The sequence below is a fragment of the Dasypus novemcinctus genome, chromosome 6 (assembly GCF_030445035.2).
Source record: "Dasypus novemcinctus isolate mDasNov1 chromosome 6, mDasNov1.1.hap2, whole genome shotgun sequence".
Lineage (NCBI taxonomy): Eukaryota > Metazoa > Chordata > Mammalia > Cingulata > Dasypodidae > Dasypus > Dasypus novemcinctus.
Genome location: NC_080678.1, coordinates 21,752,686 through 21,770,905, shown reverse-complemented (window position 1 = coordinate 21,770,905; position 18,220 = coordinate 21,752,686). Strand labels below are relative to the sequence as shown.

Here is an 18,220-nt window from a genome sequence, read left to right as displayed (position 1 = left end):
ATTCAACTTCTCTGTGTTTTGATTTCATCTTCTGTAAAACATGAGGAACGCCCCCTATCCCAGGTCAACATTCAGGGCTTTTCTGTGGATAAACTGACATAACCTTGAAAGGCCTCGAGCGTCCCACTGCTGGGCACCCAGCAGGCTTCCAAATGAACATTATTTCTTAATTGCTCTTTGGCAACCGCAGCCAGCTCTGACTCTGACCTCAGGACGGGGACTTGACTTGCAGGCATCCCAAAAATGTTCCTGGTGACCACCACAGCAAAAGCATCAAGCCTGAAGAGGCCTGCCACTGGACCATGACCCTGGCTGGCATTGGCAGGAACCCTGTCACAGGGGGAATGTTCTAGAACCAGACCCTTGGAAAAGGGACACGTGACCCACCAGTCAGGAGGCACTGCCACGGAACCCAAAAGGACAGCATTCCCAGACAGTGCTCCCCCCAAGAAAGGATTCTAAAGGGATCTCACACCCCATCAGAGGAGACCAAGATGAGTGGGTGGTGCTCAAGAGTTCTGACCCTCCCCTGACCTCACGCACAGTGCAGTCCCAGGGAGCTCACTTTCTCTCGCAGAACGACACAGCCACCAACAGCTGTGGAATGTCAAAGCCAGGCTGCTGAGGTCTAAAGTTACCCTCTACCCCCACCCAGCTCCACGACGAGAGGAAAGAAAACACATTTCTGGGTCTCTGCTTCTTTATGTTTCGCTTATAAGGAACAAATGTCGACAAGATATAGGATACACTGCTCTTTGTGCCACCAAAATGCACAGAACATAATTTTATATGAAACTACACCCGCTTAATTGTGATGCATTAAGTATTATGTTCATTGTTTCTGAAACTGGGTAGAAATGAATAATTTATTTCAGACAAAGGAAACTCTTGAATATGAAATGGCTCATCTTTTAAAATTACAATTCGGAAGACAAGAATGAAAAAACACCCAGAGCCTGTGAGCCTTATACTGCTAATAGAAAACAATGCTTCAACTGTTTCTACTTTGTTTGCAAACATTACATGTTTTAAGCATTCTCAAGACTCATGGGGGTGGGGGAGTGGGGAAACAGTTGTTGCCACACTCACATGCACTCAACACAGGGCTAGCACACCCAGCGTTCACTTCCTGGGCTGAAGAACAGTCTTCCCAACCCCACCGACCAGCTCTGGCTCACCTGGCACCCACTCCCCACCTCCCTTGGCCCCAGTCCTGACACCTTTCTCCTCTGCATCCTGATTCCCTTCCACCTTCCTCCAAGGCACTGCCTTCTCCTCTGCACTCTCTCTGATCCACCATCTCCCCAACAACTAGCACAGTGCCTGGCACACGGCAAGCTCTCAAAGAATGTTAGCTACCGGTATTTTTAGACTAGTTAATCAAGGTTTGGGATTGACCTGAATTGGTGACTGTCATTTCAGGTGTGGTTCCTGGTGCAGGAGAGACCCACATATACTGAACCTACTATTCCTGTTGATGCTTGTAAATTGAGGGAGGAGGAGGAAGGAAGCCAGGGAGCAGATAAGAAGGGACTGGTAGTCACTCATCTACCACTGAGCACTTCCTCCGTGTCACCTCCAACAACCCTAGGAGGTGAATACTATTGTTATCCCCATTTTCAGATAGAGGACCTAAACCAGGGTAAAAAATGACTTGAAGTCTTACAGCTAGGAAGTCCTGAAAGATTAATTCAAATCAGCTGTGCTTAACTCTTAAGACCTTGCTCTTTACCACCGTGCTATTCTGCATCTCCTCATTTCCCAGGATCATCTGGCCCTCATCCCCTGCCCCTCCCATCCTCACCCTGGTCTCTGCGATGAATGCAGATGGTCTTGTTGTTCTTGAAGGAGGGAAGGGCTGCCAGGCTCTGGGTCCATTCCTAACAGAGATCACAGATGCCAAAAGGGCAGCAGCACCCTCTCCCCGCCCTCACCCCAACCATACCAAGAAAACAACGTCCTACACACACCCTGGCTCAAGAAAGAACACACAGAGAGAGTTCAGTCACTTCTCAGGGACCACCTCTAAGCAGCGCCTGTAATTACTGGCCGCAGTCCCAGCAGCCCTCCCTTCTCATCCTCCCCTCCCCAGGACTGCCCTGGGGTTAGTGGGCACCTCTTTCAATTAAGGCAACTTCCTGCATTTAGTACCTCTGAGTGTTTCATCCAGGCACTCTCCTGCAGAATGTTCTGAATCAAGTTGAGGACTCAGTCCAAAAAACAGCCAAGTGAGGCAGAGGACTGGGCAGCCGCAATCATAACATAGTAAATTAAAAAGTAAATGAAAACCCAGCCTGTGTGACAATTTCTCCAAACAGATGCTACCAGTGAAGGTCCCAAAGGCCCGCAGAGTAGCCAGCGGGTCAGCATCAGCCTGGGGAGCCAAACGCCCATGGCCCCTTCTGTGCCCAGGGGAGTGTATGGGTGGGGTGCAGCTGGAGTGGAGAGAGGCAGGCAAGAGATCATCCCTCTTGGAGTCTCAGTCTGTCACGCAACCACTGCCCACCAGGGTGGCCTCCTTTCACCAGCCAGGTCACTCAAAGTCTCTGGGCACCCACTTAACAATTTTCAGTGCCCTCTTTTCTCCTACCACAAGGCAAAATGGCTCTTGATCCTCGAGGCCCTTCGTGCCTGGGTGCCAGGCCACTTACTGTACTCATTCCTGCTGGCCTGTCTGCTCTGCTGTCTACGTGACATGTGCCCCACCCACTTGCCCCAGGACCACCCACGATGTAAGGCCCAGGCGACCTCACTGACCCTCCTCTGCCACCACACAGCACGTTAAAGGGGTACACTGAGGACTTGGTTCCCACTCTTCAGACCTTGTGCATCTTTTCTCACGAGGCATCTTTTCTCACGAGGGAAAAGTCAGTCCAGGAGAGAGGAGCTTAAATTTGACCTATACTTGCTTGTCTCCATCAGCAGCTGAGGATAACAGCACTGTGTTCCTCCCCCCACCCCCTTTTTTTTTTTACTTCCCCAGAATGTACCTCCTGTGATGAGGCCTTATAACGCTCTCCAGTCTAGATGCATCCAGGAGCCTGGTATGTGCTTTTATGCACCCAACTACCTTAAGTTGAACCTTATGAAATTTCTGCTATTCTACCATGTGGACCTGCAAAAACGATGATGTCATATGCTCCAACCTACAAATCCCAGCAGTGCCATCACCCTGAAATTAGTCATCACCCTTCCCCAGTCCTGCTAAGACGAAGGCCAAGCTCCCGAGTGTGGTAAACCTGCTTCTCTGCCCAGCTCTTCTCCCACCACTCCTCATATCTGATGCGCCAACTGTAGCAACTGCTTAGTACTAGTAACCTGGACACTCCATGCCTTTGCCCCTGCTGTTGCCTCTGCATGAAATGCCCTCCCCAACCAACCACCTCTACTTACCAAACTCCTATTCATCCCTGCAAACCCAGCTCAAAAGTCACCTTCGGCAAGCTTTTTCGGATTTATAGTTCCCTCTAGTTAGTTATTCCCTCCTTGGGACTACTACAGCTGAGTCTTGTTTGGAGTTCTACTCATTCACTTCCCTCTTTGCCTCATGATTTATTTGGCTTATTTGTATCCTAGAAGGCAAAGTCAGGGTCCTATTGACCTCTGAATTCTCTAGGCCTTGCACTAGGCTCCCAGTAAGTTCTTAATAAGTGTCTGGGAGGTGAATTTGACAGGAAAGGCATTCCATCACACTGAAATGCTGAAAACTGACAGCAATCAGTCAGTCTGGGGGACAATACTGGCTCGACCACTTCCTAGGTGTGTGATCTCAGACAGATTTCTTACTTGGGTCTTGGTTTCCTCATCCATCAAGTGCGGCTAAGAGTACGGACTACTAGACAAGGATTAAACTAGCTGTTGCATGTAAAACACTTAGTTCGCTACCTCTCACGGCTGTTGTAATCATTATTTTTTATTTCTCTTGGGTTATCATGGGGAGGGAGAACATATCCAGTCGGGAATATGTTTAGATTTTCAACTCAGTCATTCCTTTTCCCATTCAAGTGCCACTGGCCATTCCTCAGCTTAAAAGAATATCCCATCAAGGACTCCCTAGAATTCACTGAACTTCAGGTATGTTCTTCTGCAAGAGTTTATTTGAAAACTTGTAGTAACAAGGAGCAGTGAAACGTTTCAGAAACACGGGCTTTAAGAAACCGACTAGCCTATTCCTAACAAAGAATGCAATCGAAACTTATTTTCATACATTATTAACAGTATACAAAATTATAATGTACAAAGGGCTACAGAAATAACAGTTTGAATGGTGCTTCTTAGACAATTCACAGAGACGTAACAGGGACGCAAAGAAAAGTGGTACCAGCATGGTGGAAGACAAATGAATAGCATATTAGGTCACCTTAAAGTGGGACTAAACTATGTATTCCTTTCTTTACTACTGTGTAATGCTATTTATATGACAATGTGACAAAAAATGGCCCTAGGCATTCTGCTCTACTTTAGAAGCCTTCCATCTCACACTGAAATGAAAAAAGATACAATCCAGAAATTGCTTCTTTGGTTAATATTTCTGCAGTTCCGCAGGAATGGTTTTAATAGCATGCATGTTCTGGATTTCAGTTGTCAATTAAGAGCCCATCAGAATGCAGGGCAAAATATTAAAATAATGGGTATTGGTTTATATTTCAACTTTAAAGGCCCTTTGTCAAACAGTATTTTAAGGTGGAAGACAGGAAGAGAAATTGGAATTAAGGAGGGAGAGGAAAGACTAGAAATCTCTTCCTTAATAAAGATTCAGATTGTGCTTAAAATTTCATCAGGTCACAGAAGGAGGAGCACAGCCTGTGGAGGCACAGGAACAAGATGGGAATCCAGGTTCTTCCACTTATCAGCTGCTTGCCCCTGAGAAGTTATTCAACCTCACTGACTCCAGGACCTTCCTCAGCAAATAGAGGCCATCATATCCACCTTTCAGTGTGACAGAGGGTGGGGGTACGTTGAGAAATGAAACAATGCCTGCAACCAGGTGCCGTGCTAGGCCAGGCTCCCCAAGGGTGATTCCTCTCTTCTCATTTTCCTCCTCTTTAAGGAGAGCACAGGTTGAGAGTACACAGTTCTGGGATGGTCAGAGTCCCAGAGGGAATGTGGTTTGACCAAAAATAGGCCATTTGACCAAATGATTAAAAGTCTGTCATATGCTAATGCTTGGGTAGGGCGGACCTTTGGCCAATTTAGTGGGAGTAAATTGCAATTGATTTTCGAAGAAATTGCTTGTTCTCCTGCCTTGCCTCAGCTGTGTCACCCTCACACACAGCTGCCTTTGTCCCAGTCAGAACCAACTGAAACACGTGTCAAGGTAAGTCTTTTGGAGGCAAAATGTTTGATCCTCTCTTCTACACATGAGAAATACACACATACGTGAGTAGGGAGATAAACAAACGTCCTGGCTATCTGTGGGTGTGTATATATACCTGTTTATACAGACGATTTGGAAGGCCTGTATTTAGAAACAATTATACCACCACTGCTGTAACCTTCTGTGTGTGTTACAAAGCCCTCTGTGGTTGGTGAGCTATCCTGAGTCATTTTTATTTTTACATCAGCCTTCCAATTGAAGGAAGATCATAAACGAGCACACCCCTGAAATCTTTTCTCCATGCATTCACAGCCCTAGCTATGTAAATCCCTGGATATGAAAAGAAAATGGTTAAAAGATCACTGAAGATAAAAAAATAATAATAATAAAGGTTAACAATGGCTGCTTTCACCTCTAATTTCCGATACAGTGGTGGACCCCCTCAGAACATTAATTAAAATGGAAAGAGAGATGGAAGAAATGCCCAGGGGACATAATAAATTAGCCCTTTATGCAAATCACCCATTCCCATTCGTTTTCATCACTGACCCAGCTAGCTGCGTCTCTAAATTAAAGGAAGTGGAAGTTTCTTTAACAAAAACTCCAGGTGAAAGATTAATTTCTTTTTTTTAATCTAAGAACTAGGTGGGCTTAAAGCAACAAATACTTTCTCATTTTTCCTAGCAACTAACTCTTAAAGGGACCAAAAGTCATGAAAAGAGATGTTCCAGCCACTGGTTAAATCCCTCTTGCCAGAGACTTAATTAACTCTTGTTCGAAAATAATTCCAAAATTGGACAACTCCCCCCTTAACTAAAGTCAATGGCTGTGATTTTTACCCTGAAGGGGGAAACAGGTGAAGAACCTGAACAGGTGAAGGACAATTTAAATGAGATGGAAACAGCCAGGATCTGGAGAGTTTCAAACATCAATTTAAAAACAAACACACGCCTAATTTAACTTGGTGTCACTGTCCTAGATATTTTATGTTCTAATGTCCTAGAAATTTATGAAACTCAGTCTTCTTATCAGTAAAATGAGAGATTGGACTAGAATGACCTCCAAAAGTCCTACCACATCTGCAATCCAGTGATTTTATTTATCCCTTTGTACAACACACAGAGCACTTCCAATGATTTAATTTATTCAAGCATAATCTTATGGCATGCATTTTGTCGAATCAACTCACTCTCGGCTTCATTTTATCTTTCCTAGTCTCATTGTCCCCCATTCCTGATTCTCTCCATTTACCTATTTTTTAATTTTGTTTTATTTTCTTCTGTGTACTCAAATAAGGTGCCTTAAATGCATTCTGGATCAAAGTAAGGTATACATTGAATAAACCATGCCTTAAAAATGCTATCAATATGAAAAATATATATGCCAAGGTCACAATTTTTCCTGGTACAAAGAAAATGCTAGAGAATAATGCAAGACTCAATATTCAGACCCCTAGAGAAGGAAGGAAAATATTTCAAAGATCATTGTACTCCTCTCCCCTCATCTTATAAAAGGAACAGATAACTCTCAGAAAGGGGAAGTACTGTCCAAGGTCACCCAGCTAGTTAGGGGCAAAGCTGAAAGCAAAACACAGGTCCCCTGATGCTCTGTGGTCCTGGACCAGTGCTCTATTGACCAGACAATCCCAAGTCAATACCTTCTCTAGAGAACTCCACACTGTATCCCAGAGAACAAACAAACAAACAAAAAACATCCTTTGGAAAGAACAAGCTTCAAGAGCAGACAAATTAAGAGGTAGCAGAAAGAAATATTTCAGAGGACTAAGGAGAAGGAATGAGGATAGACATACTGGCTATAAATAATTTCACACCTTGTAACAATCTTCAGTTCATGCAATTACTTGTCACTCACTGATGTTTTATCTCCCCTTTTCTGGTAACAGGGCCACAAGGTACTACAGTAACTCTATGCAAAATAATTGACTGTCTCTACCTTCACAAACTTCACTGGAAAATTCAGCCTTTGCCACAAGTTCTAGACACTAGACAATTGCTGCCTTATTCATGAAACTACTGAGGTTGGCAGTTAATCTAAATTATAAAATTTGCCTTTAGGAGCTGGTCAGTGACACAGAAAGATACAGATTCCTAAGGTCATCCGGCAGGTAATGAAAGGATATGTGTAGACTATGACCTCATTTTTGTAAAAGAAAAAATATGTATGCATATAGAAAGGGAAAAAATCTAAAAAGTTTCCTACCAACATGTTTACAGTGGTGATCGGGGTGGGGTTATGGGTGATTTAAATTAGTTTTCCAATTTTACTTGTTTGTAATTTCTTATTGTTCTACAATAAAATGGATTACTGAGGGGGAAGGAGGTGAGTGAAAACTGAAAGTAGTGATCTGTGAAAGGGAAATGTAAGCGTACTTAGCAGAGCCTGAGGAGATGGAAGCATCTCCCAGGCCGAAGGCCTGCCCTTCTCAGGGAGCAGTAATTCTTCCTGGTCTGAGGGGTCCTAGACAGAAGATTTACAGGGAGAGGTTAGAGGAATGGGAATCAGTCAAGCTGCAAAGGGAAGGCTGATCACAAGAATCCTTAAGCAAAGGAAGAGCTCCTACTCTGAGTAATTACCAGATACAGCAAACTCACCTTTGACCAAAGAGCATAAGGATACAGGCCCAAAGGAACAAGAGGGATTCAGAGCAGGAATAAGGAAGACTATCCCCCAAAGGATAATTAAGCCTCAAACTGGTTTATTAAGAGACAGGACTTTCCTCTAAGGCCCTTTACTTGGAGGATACATTTCTCATTTCTTGTCCAAGGTCGTTCATGAACAGCCTTCCTGAAGGCTCCGGATTGCTACCTCTTTTGAAATATAAGATCATTGTTCCAGGATCAAGGAATGTGGTATATTACAAAGAGTCCTAGTCTTAGAGTCAGGACAAAGCAAATGGCTAACGTGGTCTTGGCGCCCCCTTTAAAAATGACTGAGATTTACTGAGGACCAAGTATGTTTCAGGTACCATGCTAGGTATTTTATATCTAGTCTCTTTAATCCACAAGAACCTATAAGGTAGGCATTATTGTCATCCCATTTGGCATCTAAGGAGCTCAAGTGACCTGCCCAAGACCAAGTGAGAGGTAGAGCTGGGACCCACCCCAGTTGGGCGAATGCCAGAGCCTGTGTTCTTTCTCCAGCCTAGGCATGTACAAAGGCATGGAGGTATGAAGCTGCCCAGAGAACTGGAGGAACAGCAGCTGATCAGCATGGCTCACCTGGTGGCTGGGGAGAGATGGGAGGTTGATTAATGCAAGAGTCTATGGAGGAAGGCTGAAGCCAGATCATTCCTAGTCTAGAAACAAGGAAAAGGGTGGTCAGTAAGGAAGGCCAATGCAAAATTCCAAGGATAGATAAGATGGGGTGTTAAGGAAATGAAGAAAAGGGAGCAATTCAAAAGACACATCCAAGGTAATTTCAACAAGATTTGAAGCAGGTCCAGCTGAAGGAGTAAGTATGGCAGAGGAGACAGAGATGACCCCAAAGCTTCTAGCCTAGATCACTAAGCAGATGAACATGCCATTATATAGGACAGCAGCATCGGGAAGAGAATGGATACAGAGAGAAAAGGGGAGGGAGAATGAGATCCATATTAGATGTGCCAAGTTTAAGGAACAGCCAGATGGAGTCATCTAGGACTCAGCTGGAAATACTGGTTTAGTGCTCAGGAGAGGCTGAATTAGGACAGAAGGCTCTAATAATCGATGTAAGTGGTAGCAAGGATCTCAAGAATGAATGAGGTTTGGTCCAGAGTGTACAAAGCAAAAAGAGGGCAACATTGGTTTCCCATAGGGCAATGCTTTTTCCTGGCAAACATCCTGGAGGCAACCCTCAAGCAGTGTGATCTTGGCCAAATCGCTTCCCCACTCTGAGCTTCAATTCTGTAAAGCAGAGAGTAGGGCTGGATCTCAAGGCCCTTGTACTCTGACATTCGACTTCTAACAATCTTTGATGGAATGCCTGTTCAGAGACAGGAAGGAAGCTGGGTGCTGAGCAGACACCCAGCATTAACAGGAGAGTCCCCAACTTTCCAGCAGAAAAGACGGGCACATAAATAAGTCCTCCCAATACACTGTGAATAAGGGTTGTCATGAAGACAAGAGCAAAATGCAGCAAGAAGTCCTGAGTGGCAATGACTAGGGGAATTCCAGCAAGGCCCTCAGAGGAGACACAAGCTCTTGGTCTTGAAGAAATGTCGCAAGCAGAAATAAGAACCAAGCGCAAAGGGACAGAGATGTGAAACCAATGCAGTACTTGGTTAACTGGTTAGTTCCACGAGCCTGAGTGCAGAGGGGAGTAATGGGGCTTGGAGAAGGTGGGCGGAGCCAGACTATGAAGGGTCTACACTGGCAGCTAAGGAGTTTACCGCATGAGAGAATAGACAACAATTAAACAAAGGAGGTTCTCAAATTTAGGAACAGCATGGTTAGGCTTTGTTATGGAAAGCAGAGTAGAAGGAAATGGACCATCACACACCCGTAGCAGATGGTATTCACGAGCTCCTGACAAGGCAGCAGATGACATTATAAGGCTCTTATCCAACATACACAACTTTTTTAAAAAGTTTTTTTTTAAAAATAGTAACATAAATATGAGGTACATTAAAACAGATACGCTAAGCAAGGCTAATTATTACCAGCATAATTCAGATAAAGCAATCAGACACAAAAGAGAGTTCAGGGGAATCTCACCCAGGCAAACCATTTCCAATTACTCAGGCATCAACCTCTAGATCCTAGGGTTTCCTGAGAACGTTTAAGCCACTCCAGGGCTTGGAAGGGAACTGGGAACCAGAAGGCTTTGTCTTTCACCAAATCACACTCTATAAAATCAAATCTGCATATCACACTTTCCCCATCATCTATCCATTTGAGTCTTGTTTGCAATCCCATCAACTTTGATTTCGTTAGAGGAAGGCCCCAAAGCTCTTGACACTTCTCTACAAAATCCAATCTCCCAATCAATATTTTCAAACCTTGGCGCCCACATTTTTTTGTGTGTGTTTTTTCCCTTGCTGCCGGAGAGGGCTTACATTCCCCCCAGCCCCCCATCGTCAGCCTTTTCTTGGTACCCACTTTACTTTCAAACCTTTTCAGTGTTTTTTTCTCCCCCTCCAGAGAAACTAAAAAACTGCCAACAGGTTCCTCTTCCTTTTAAAGCACTCTTTACTTCTTACTGCTTTTTGAACTTTTGTGAAGTAGAAAAGGGGAGGCGGAACAGAGGTTCAAGAGCAGAGACTTGTGGCTGGGAGAGACACGGACATTAAACACATCACGGTTTCCATCTTCAGGGCCTCCCAGCTCCCACACGGCTCTGCCCCCTAGGATCCCAAAGCACCCCTCCGTTCTCTCTTCTACACCAACATCCTCCAGCCCTGGCTCAATTTTCCTTTGCATACTCCCCCTCACAGCCTGCCTCTGTAGGTCCAAGACCCTTAAAAACCACACTAGCATCAACAGGCAGTAAAAGCACCTCTCCAAGCCCTTCAACAAGCCTTAGGGGCCAAAGCGCCTGCTATCAAGTTTCCACAAGAGTCATCCCCTCCAGGCTCCCGCACAATTCCTGACTGATGAGACTGTTTGATTTCTCATCTGCAGTTCGGCTTTAGAAGAGAGAGATTAGTCCTCAGATTCTAGCTTATTTCTGTTCCCTTCCTAGCTCCCGCCAGGCAGGGATGGTAACAAGTAAACAATGGTAAAGATGGCTCTGGTTTGCGGAATCCAAAGAAAATGGAAACACAAGAACGTCAAACATGTCTTGTTCAGTGAGAGGATTCAGCCCACGCTTAATGTATGTGGATAAACATTCTCTTCACACAGGGCAGAGAAATCCAAATATGGAAACTCTGATTGCTACCATATCTGTGAAAGGCAGGGGCCCTGTTATCCTGGTTTTTCCAGAGATTTTCAAGACAAAAAGATATTCTAGAAACTCAGATTCAAACCATGAAAAGCAACATTTATCATCATGCTCCTCTGTCCTTCGACAAATGCCAAACTGGACAATATGCATTATTCAACAACTTAAAACCTCTCAAGGCTCCATTTGGCTTTACTATATCCACTTAAGGAACACAGTCACTGTCAGAGGTCAAAGCTCATTAGTGCTGGAACCTAAATTCAATGCCCTTGAGATATGAAATGTAGTTCCAGACAAGGCTTTCCTGGCTTTGGTTAATTCATAATGACTTCTGAGTTCTCAGCAGGACAGGTCTCACAAACTCAGGATTGTATTTGCTATGAAAAGATCCCTGTCTGGGGAATGGGTCCAAAAAGAATGACTGAAACTTGGTCCATGCAGAAGAACTTCCAATACTCATCAGAGAAATTCAGACAGACCAACGGTATCTGAGAATGAAGGAGCCACCTTCAGCGCAGTAATGAACGCAGGGGTTGAAACGAAAAACTCAAGAGCACAGTGGAGGGAGTCAGAGGTGACGTCGGACCTCAATCTTCCCTCCAAATATCAACCGTTAGGACTGGAGCTTATTGACTCCAACTGCCTCACTGTTCCGAAGAGAAAGGCAAGACCCAGAGAGGGAACACGAGTCTGCTGGGGTCGCACAGCTCACAGCAGATTGGAAGTTAACACTCAACTGGTCCTCCTCCCTGGCCTACCTCCTCATGTCTCGCTGGGCGTCGGGAGGTTCCTGCCTTTCCAGGCATCAGCGTGGACTGAGGAGGAATGCTTCCCCGAGGTGGGCAGCGGGCAAGGACTGCCCTTCAAAAGCACCAGAGAGGCCAGGTTCACCTCTAGTGCCCTATCCGTCACACCCTCTCCTGGTTGCTCAGACTTGCTCCTATGAGAGCCCAAATAGTCACAGACACTAGTCTGCGTGTCCCTTCTCCACGGCTTGAGCCACTGTCCTAGCTGGGCCAAGGGGACGGGATAGCATTAGTGGGGATTTGGAGTGGAAATTACCAGCATTATTTAGGATAATATATAGACACCTCTGATACCAGATTTGGGTCCTTACATTCTATCCTGAAACAGAGACATACACGTTATCATCTGAGCCAAAAGACAAGAAACCGTGATCAGGGATTCATGTGCCTACGAAACTGAGATTCTGCACCTCTAGCCAGCTCCCAGGTGATGCCCATTTGCTGGCCTGAGGAACACACTCTGAGTAGCAAAAGGTAGAAGTTACAAATACAGACTTGGAATCAAACAAATCTGGATTTAAATCTTGGTTCCACCATTTAGGAGCTCTGTGATCTTGAACTGGTTTCCTAACTTCACCATGCCTCAAACTTCTCATCTATAAATGGAAATAGAACATATACTAAGCACTTGATGTTGATTATATAAGTTAACAATGTAAAGTTCTTCAAATAGTGGCCAACATATAAGGACTGACTAGTGTTAGCTACTAGCTGCCTCTAACATTCATGATGATAGGGACCATATCTATCTGGCTCACTGACAAAACCCCCTATGCTTACAACACAGTAGGTGTTCAATGTTACGTTTGGTCAATGAATGTATGAATATATAATGCACCCACACACAATATCTAATTACATACGACTTCCTTGGTTCTGTGGCCTTTCTGCAGGGAATACAAAACATTTAAAACATTAGAACACTCTCCCCAATAAGACAGCATCATATTCTATATCAACCACCACATTTCACCACCAAGAAACATATAATTTGGGATGGCTATAATATACTTGGAAAAATGTCTAAACTGTAAATAAATACAGACAACATCAGCCTGGAACCTGTATGTCATTTAGAAAAATCACTGCTTTTCTCATTATTTATGAAGCTGTCTGAATGGAGAGGTTATGAAAAACTTAATTCTAAAACTCAGTTCACTCCCAAACCAAATGTACTGCAAAGAGAGACAAAACAAATGGGACTACCTTTCAAAGGGCCATTGGGGCAGGACTCTATTCTCTTATAAATGCACACATTTGCTCAGGAAAAAATAGAAACAAGAATTTTTAACAAATGGTGGCGCTTAATCTTTTAAATCAAAGGCAGACAAGGGAATCCATACAAAATTCTTCAACAATCCAGGATTATCTTCAGATGTCTCATAAAGTGGCATCATTTGAACAGATCCATTTCCAGGGAGGCGTTGTGCAAGGAATGTAGCAAGAAGGGAATACGATTGCCATCTACAGACAGAAGTGGCACTCCCTTTGTAAGAGTTGGCCAATCATATTTTAATGTGGAAAATAAATCCAACCAAGTTACCACCTCCTCCAAACCACATCACATTACTTCATTTAGAATTACTCTCAAGTCATACAATCATCTCTAGGCATTCTGCCTCTTCATTATCATCATCCTATTTCTAATTTCCCAGAAACACTGCACCATTCAGCTATCTACTTATGCACTATTTGAGAACCAAAGAGAAAGTAAGTCAACGAATTTCAAGCAGGCAAAGGCATCAGAGTGGAAGTATAAATCTGCTTACCTGGTATGAATGGGACCACCCGGAATATATCAGATAATCTGCTATTAACTGGCTCATATGGGGAGTCTTCAAGCAGATCATTTCCTAAAAACAACAGAGAGACTGGGATCAGATTTCTAAAATAGATATAGATCATATTTCAGGCAGTTTGTCATTAATGAATCTGAATTCTAATTATGTTATAACTGTATCACAAAAAGATGCTGAAATTTTCAAAGATTTCAAATGATCTTTGGTTATGTCTTTTCATTTCCTCTGCTCTTGTTGCACATGCTCTCCCCAGAGTGCCATGAAAACACTGGAGAGCACCCCAGCCTGATCTTGCCAGAAAACTCTCACACTATTTGCAAAGGAATGGATTCAGAGGAAGGAGCTGGTGACGTCACAAGCCATGCTTGCCTCCAAGAGCCAATGGAAGAAAGGTGACCCAGAAGAGGCCCCCTTTACGGTTAAGTCTCAAGCATGGCGTGAGACCAGTTACCCTGGCTATTAAAGAGTCTCCTCCAAAACACATTTTCATTGTATAAAAAATGGAGGAATTGGCAGGAAGAGGTCAAATCTGTATATTACAAATTTTCAGTGAGTCTCAGTGGGAAGTGAATGCACAGGATGTTTGTGCTAGATTTACAAAGGCAAGCCATCTCTGGCACACAAAGACCAGAAAATGCCATTGGAATGGATGATTGTGACAAGTGGCTTTCTCTCAGTGTTAACCAAGGTTGAACCATACCAGCTGGTTCAAGACTCAGCTAATCTAAGATGACAAATGACTTTGTTCACACATCTGCTTTTGATCAGGTTTGAAGGAAGTAAAGATAGAACTGATTCTACTGGACCTGAAAATTTATACTTAATTCTTTATCTTAGGTTGAAGCTAAGAAGAAAGAGGGAAAACTTCACAGTTATGTTGTGAAGAAAACTAAAGCCTCAGGCCAGTTCTCCTTGCAGAGAAGTTGCAGGGGTTCCTTAGGTAACCTTTAATCGGTTCCTACTCACATGCTCCGCCCGGTTTCAGAGGGGTCAACGAGATCCCGGGGGTGCCCCAACCCCACCCTTCATGGATTTTCCAACCACCGGGCAGCAGCAATGCTGCTGGGGAGCAGCAAACACCAGCTGCCGCTGTCCCCGAGGACCGATGAAAGGTCCTCATTCTGCAGCTGGGGAGACGTGAGTGGAGGATGAGGTCAGCTCGGCGGGGCCGAGGGGCCTGCCTGCCTTTGGGGAGGGTCCGAGAGGGCCGGGAACTGTCCGCGCATACCCTGCAGGCTCTGATACATGCTCCAGTAGATGCGCAAGCAGTTCTTCTCCTTCTTCATGCCCCGCTTGCAGCGGCAGTTGTAGAGAGACTTCTGCTTGAGGGCCTCCATGGCGTTGCGGCACTCGTCCTTGGCCTCGAGGCCCGATGCCAGGCTGAAGTTGGTCTCCTTGCCCGCCACGCACTGCCTCAGCGTGCGGTACTTGGTGCTGCAGCTCTGCTCCTTCAGGCACTGGTCGCTGGCTTTCACGCAGTCCAGCCGGTCGCCGCCACTCACCTCGGCCGACAGGAGCACGTCTGCAGGGTGGAGGGGAAGGGGCGTTGAGTGCGGTGGGGCAAGGGACCCCCGACGCCCCTGCCCCGGGGGAGGGCGCGTGCCCAGGGAAAGAGTGCTTTGACCAGCCTTTTGGGGAGCCCTGCACGCGGAGGAGTCCTCCTCTCCTCCCGGGGAGTTCCATTTTCCCGCCCTGGGCAACTCCGGCACGACCCCCGACCCGCGGGGTAAGTGAGGGCGGCGCCAGCTGGGCCCGCCGGGTCAGCGCGGGTTTCCGGGAGCCTGCGCAGCCCCCCGCACGCGCGGGCCCGGCCACCCCCGGGCAGCCAGTCCTGCGCGGGTATTTGGCTTTCCGGACCGCCCTCCCGCCCTTGGGCTCCCGCCGCCCACTCCGCCTGGCCGAGCTGAAGCCTGGGGGCTTCCGAGTCGCAGAGCTGAGGCCGGCGAGGCACTGAATGGGAGCTGGACGTGGGGTGGGCGCGGGGCGGGAGCTGGGCGCGGAGCCTTGGCCCGCGGCCTGCCCGGCGGGAGCGCCTAGACACTATTCGGGGAAAAGTTTCCCTTCGGAGTTTGCTTTCCAGGCCCCATCCCACCTGCCCGCCGCGCCTTCGCCATCTCCCCGGGACTCGCAGTCGGCGCTGGGGATGAAGGACTCGGAGCCCTTAGTTCCCCGCCAGAATGGGTCCTGGAAAACCTCAGGAAATAAAAAGCCAGCAGGAAAAGCTGCGGGCAAGGGCCGCGCTGCCACCGCCTCCCAAGCCCGGGGCGCTGAACTAAGAGAGCTTAGGACCTCTTCCCCCAAACCAAACTTCGTCCTCCCACCTCCACTCCACTTGCGCCGCAGTATTGGGCGGCTGCCGCGAGTAGCCCCGGGAAAGATGCAGAGGGTAAGAAACCCAGCGGCGGCGTCGACTCACCCAGGAGCGGCAGCGCGAAATACAGGGTCGCCAGGAACATGGTGCCGGCGCGCAGCTGCTCTCCGGGACCCCCAAAAATTCCGAGCCGCGGCTGGGTCTTGCCGAGGGAGATCAGCATGCAGCTGTCTCCGGACCGCCGCGCTCTTCTGTCCGCCCAAAGTTCAGCTCCATCCAGGGCGAGAGGAAACTCCCGGGTCCGCTCGCCGCCACCGCCGCGGACCACTCAGCTCCGCGCGGGCTGCCGGCGCAAGGGCCAGAGGCGGTTCGGCTTTTAGGGGTTCAAGTCCTACCCAACCTGGAAGGGAGAGCGCGCTTTGAAATGAAGCCGAGAGCGCCGGAGCTTTCCCCCTCCCTTCTCCCCTCCCCCGCTCCCGCCTAGGGGGACGGGGCGAGGGCCCACCCCCACCCGGGTCAGGGCGTGGGGAGGGGGCACCCGAGCGCGTTGCGTGTATCACGGGGAGCCGCCGGCCCGGAGAGAGGGCGGGGCGGCGGGAGATGTCCGACGCGGGCTCCCAAAGTCTAAAAGGGTGTCTGTCCGGCTCCAACCCAAGAGGCTGAACGCCAACAAATAAATAACGTTACTTTCCTGGAGCCGCGAGCCGAGCCGCCCGCCGCTGGAGTCGCAGCCCTCCGCGGCGGCGGCAGCTCTCTGACCACCCCGGCGCGGAAAGAGCCTCTTCGCCCGGCAAGTTCGCCGCCCCCTGCCCGCGCCCGCTCGCTCGCCACCGGCCTTGCCCACTGAAACCACCAATCGCTGCCCCCGCTCGCCGCCCCCCACCGCCGGGGCTCGCCTCCTTTCCGAGGCGGCGGGGGCCAGGGGCAGCCGACGCCAGGCCGGGGCCGAGAGCCGCGGGTGCGCTCCTGCCCGCCGCGCTTCCTCCGCTCACTCGGTCAGTGGCCGGGACTCCGGCGCGTCAACGCCACCGCCTAGGGCGAGCCCGCAGCCGCCGCGGTCCCCGGCAGGTGCAGCCCGGTGCCTTGCGCGCCCCTCACCGTCGCCGAGCGCCCTGTGCCCGGCGGCTTGCCTCGGGCCCCAAAGTTGGGGGCGGGGGCGGGGGGCGCCTACAGGATGGGGGAAGCGGGGGCGGGAGCGGCAATGGGTTCCCGAACCCACAGAACGTGCTAACTCTCTCTCAACGCCACCAACCTGGACTCAAAGCAGCCGCGTCCAGCTGTGGAGAGAAGCCAGTTTGGTTATTTATTATTTATTCTTTGGGGGGGTGTCCCCGCCCCTTTCCTTCCCTTTCCAGGTTCACTTTCTCTGCGCCAGGAAGAAAGATGCGGTCATCTTGGAGAGCTCAGAGGACCGAGTTTGGCCAGAAGGGTTTCCGAGCAGGAGCAGAGTCCTCAGCTTGGAAGCGCGTTAGGGATGTGACCGGGTATTGGAAGCCGCGCGGAGGACGGCGGGTTCCGAGGTCAGGTTTCTCCCGGCCGGAGGACCCTCGGCCTGCCCTGCTGGTGCTCCAGCCGCCAGGCACCGCGCGGCCAGCCCGGTCTGACGCTCGCGCTCTCAGACGCCACAGATGCACGCCCTCGCCGGCGGTGGGACCCGCGGCCGGACCCCGCGCTCGCACAGGACTCGCCGCGCTGCGCAGCCGGCCGCGGGCGCCGCCACACACTCTCCCTTTCACTCCTCCCTCCCTCTCTCTCTCTCTCACACACACACACGTACACACACACACACTCAGAGGGCACAGTACACAAGGACTCTTTTCTTCCGTCCTAGTATCATCGAGCCAGGCCCGTCTTCGGAACACAAAGTTTTTCCCCACGTCACTCGCGGCTGTGACTCAAGATTTGGCGCGTTAAAGACACACTGAGACCCAGACCCCCCCGAGCAGCGATCGCCGGATGCTCCCACCCGCTGGTCCACGCCAGCGCAGGCACTCACACACACTCAAACGTACGCACGCAATCTCTACCTCTCTGCTCGAGCTAGGACAAGGAGACAAAAGCGGAGTTCCCAGCATTTACATCGGTCAGACTTCGCTTCAGGAATTTA

The 18,220-nt window shown here is 48.4% G+C and overlaps 1 protein-coding gene across 4 annotated transcripts in view; it reads right to left on the bottom strand.

Moving 5' to 3' along the window:
* GFRA1 (GDNF family receptor alpha 1) overlaps positions 1 to 17,847 on the bottom strand; it is a 214,877-nt gene extending 197,030 nt beyond the window's left edge. Inside the window, exons 1-4 of one of the 4 annotated variants that reach the window (XM_004448035.4) lie at positions 17,366 to 17,847; positions 16,219 to 16,513; positions 15,031 to 15,324; positions 13,773 to 13,856 (exon numbers count right to left, since the gene is read on the bottom strand). In XM_004448035.4, coding sequence (XP_004448092.1) covers positions 13,773 to 13,856; positions 15,031 to 15,324; positions 16,219 to 16,336 — 496 coding nt within the window. In that variant the 5' untranslated portion in view covers positions 16,337 to 16,513; positions 17,366 to 17,847. Of the gene's footprint in view, positions 1 to 13,772; positions 13,857 to 15,030; positions 15,325 to 16,218; positions 16,922 to 17,105; positions 17,260 to 17,365 lie in introns of those variants that run through there. The other 3 variants (XM_004448033.5, XM_058298319.2, XM_071215657.1) reach the window with 3 other exon arrangements.
* Positions 17,848 to 18,220: the final 373 nt, after the last annotated feature.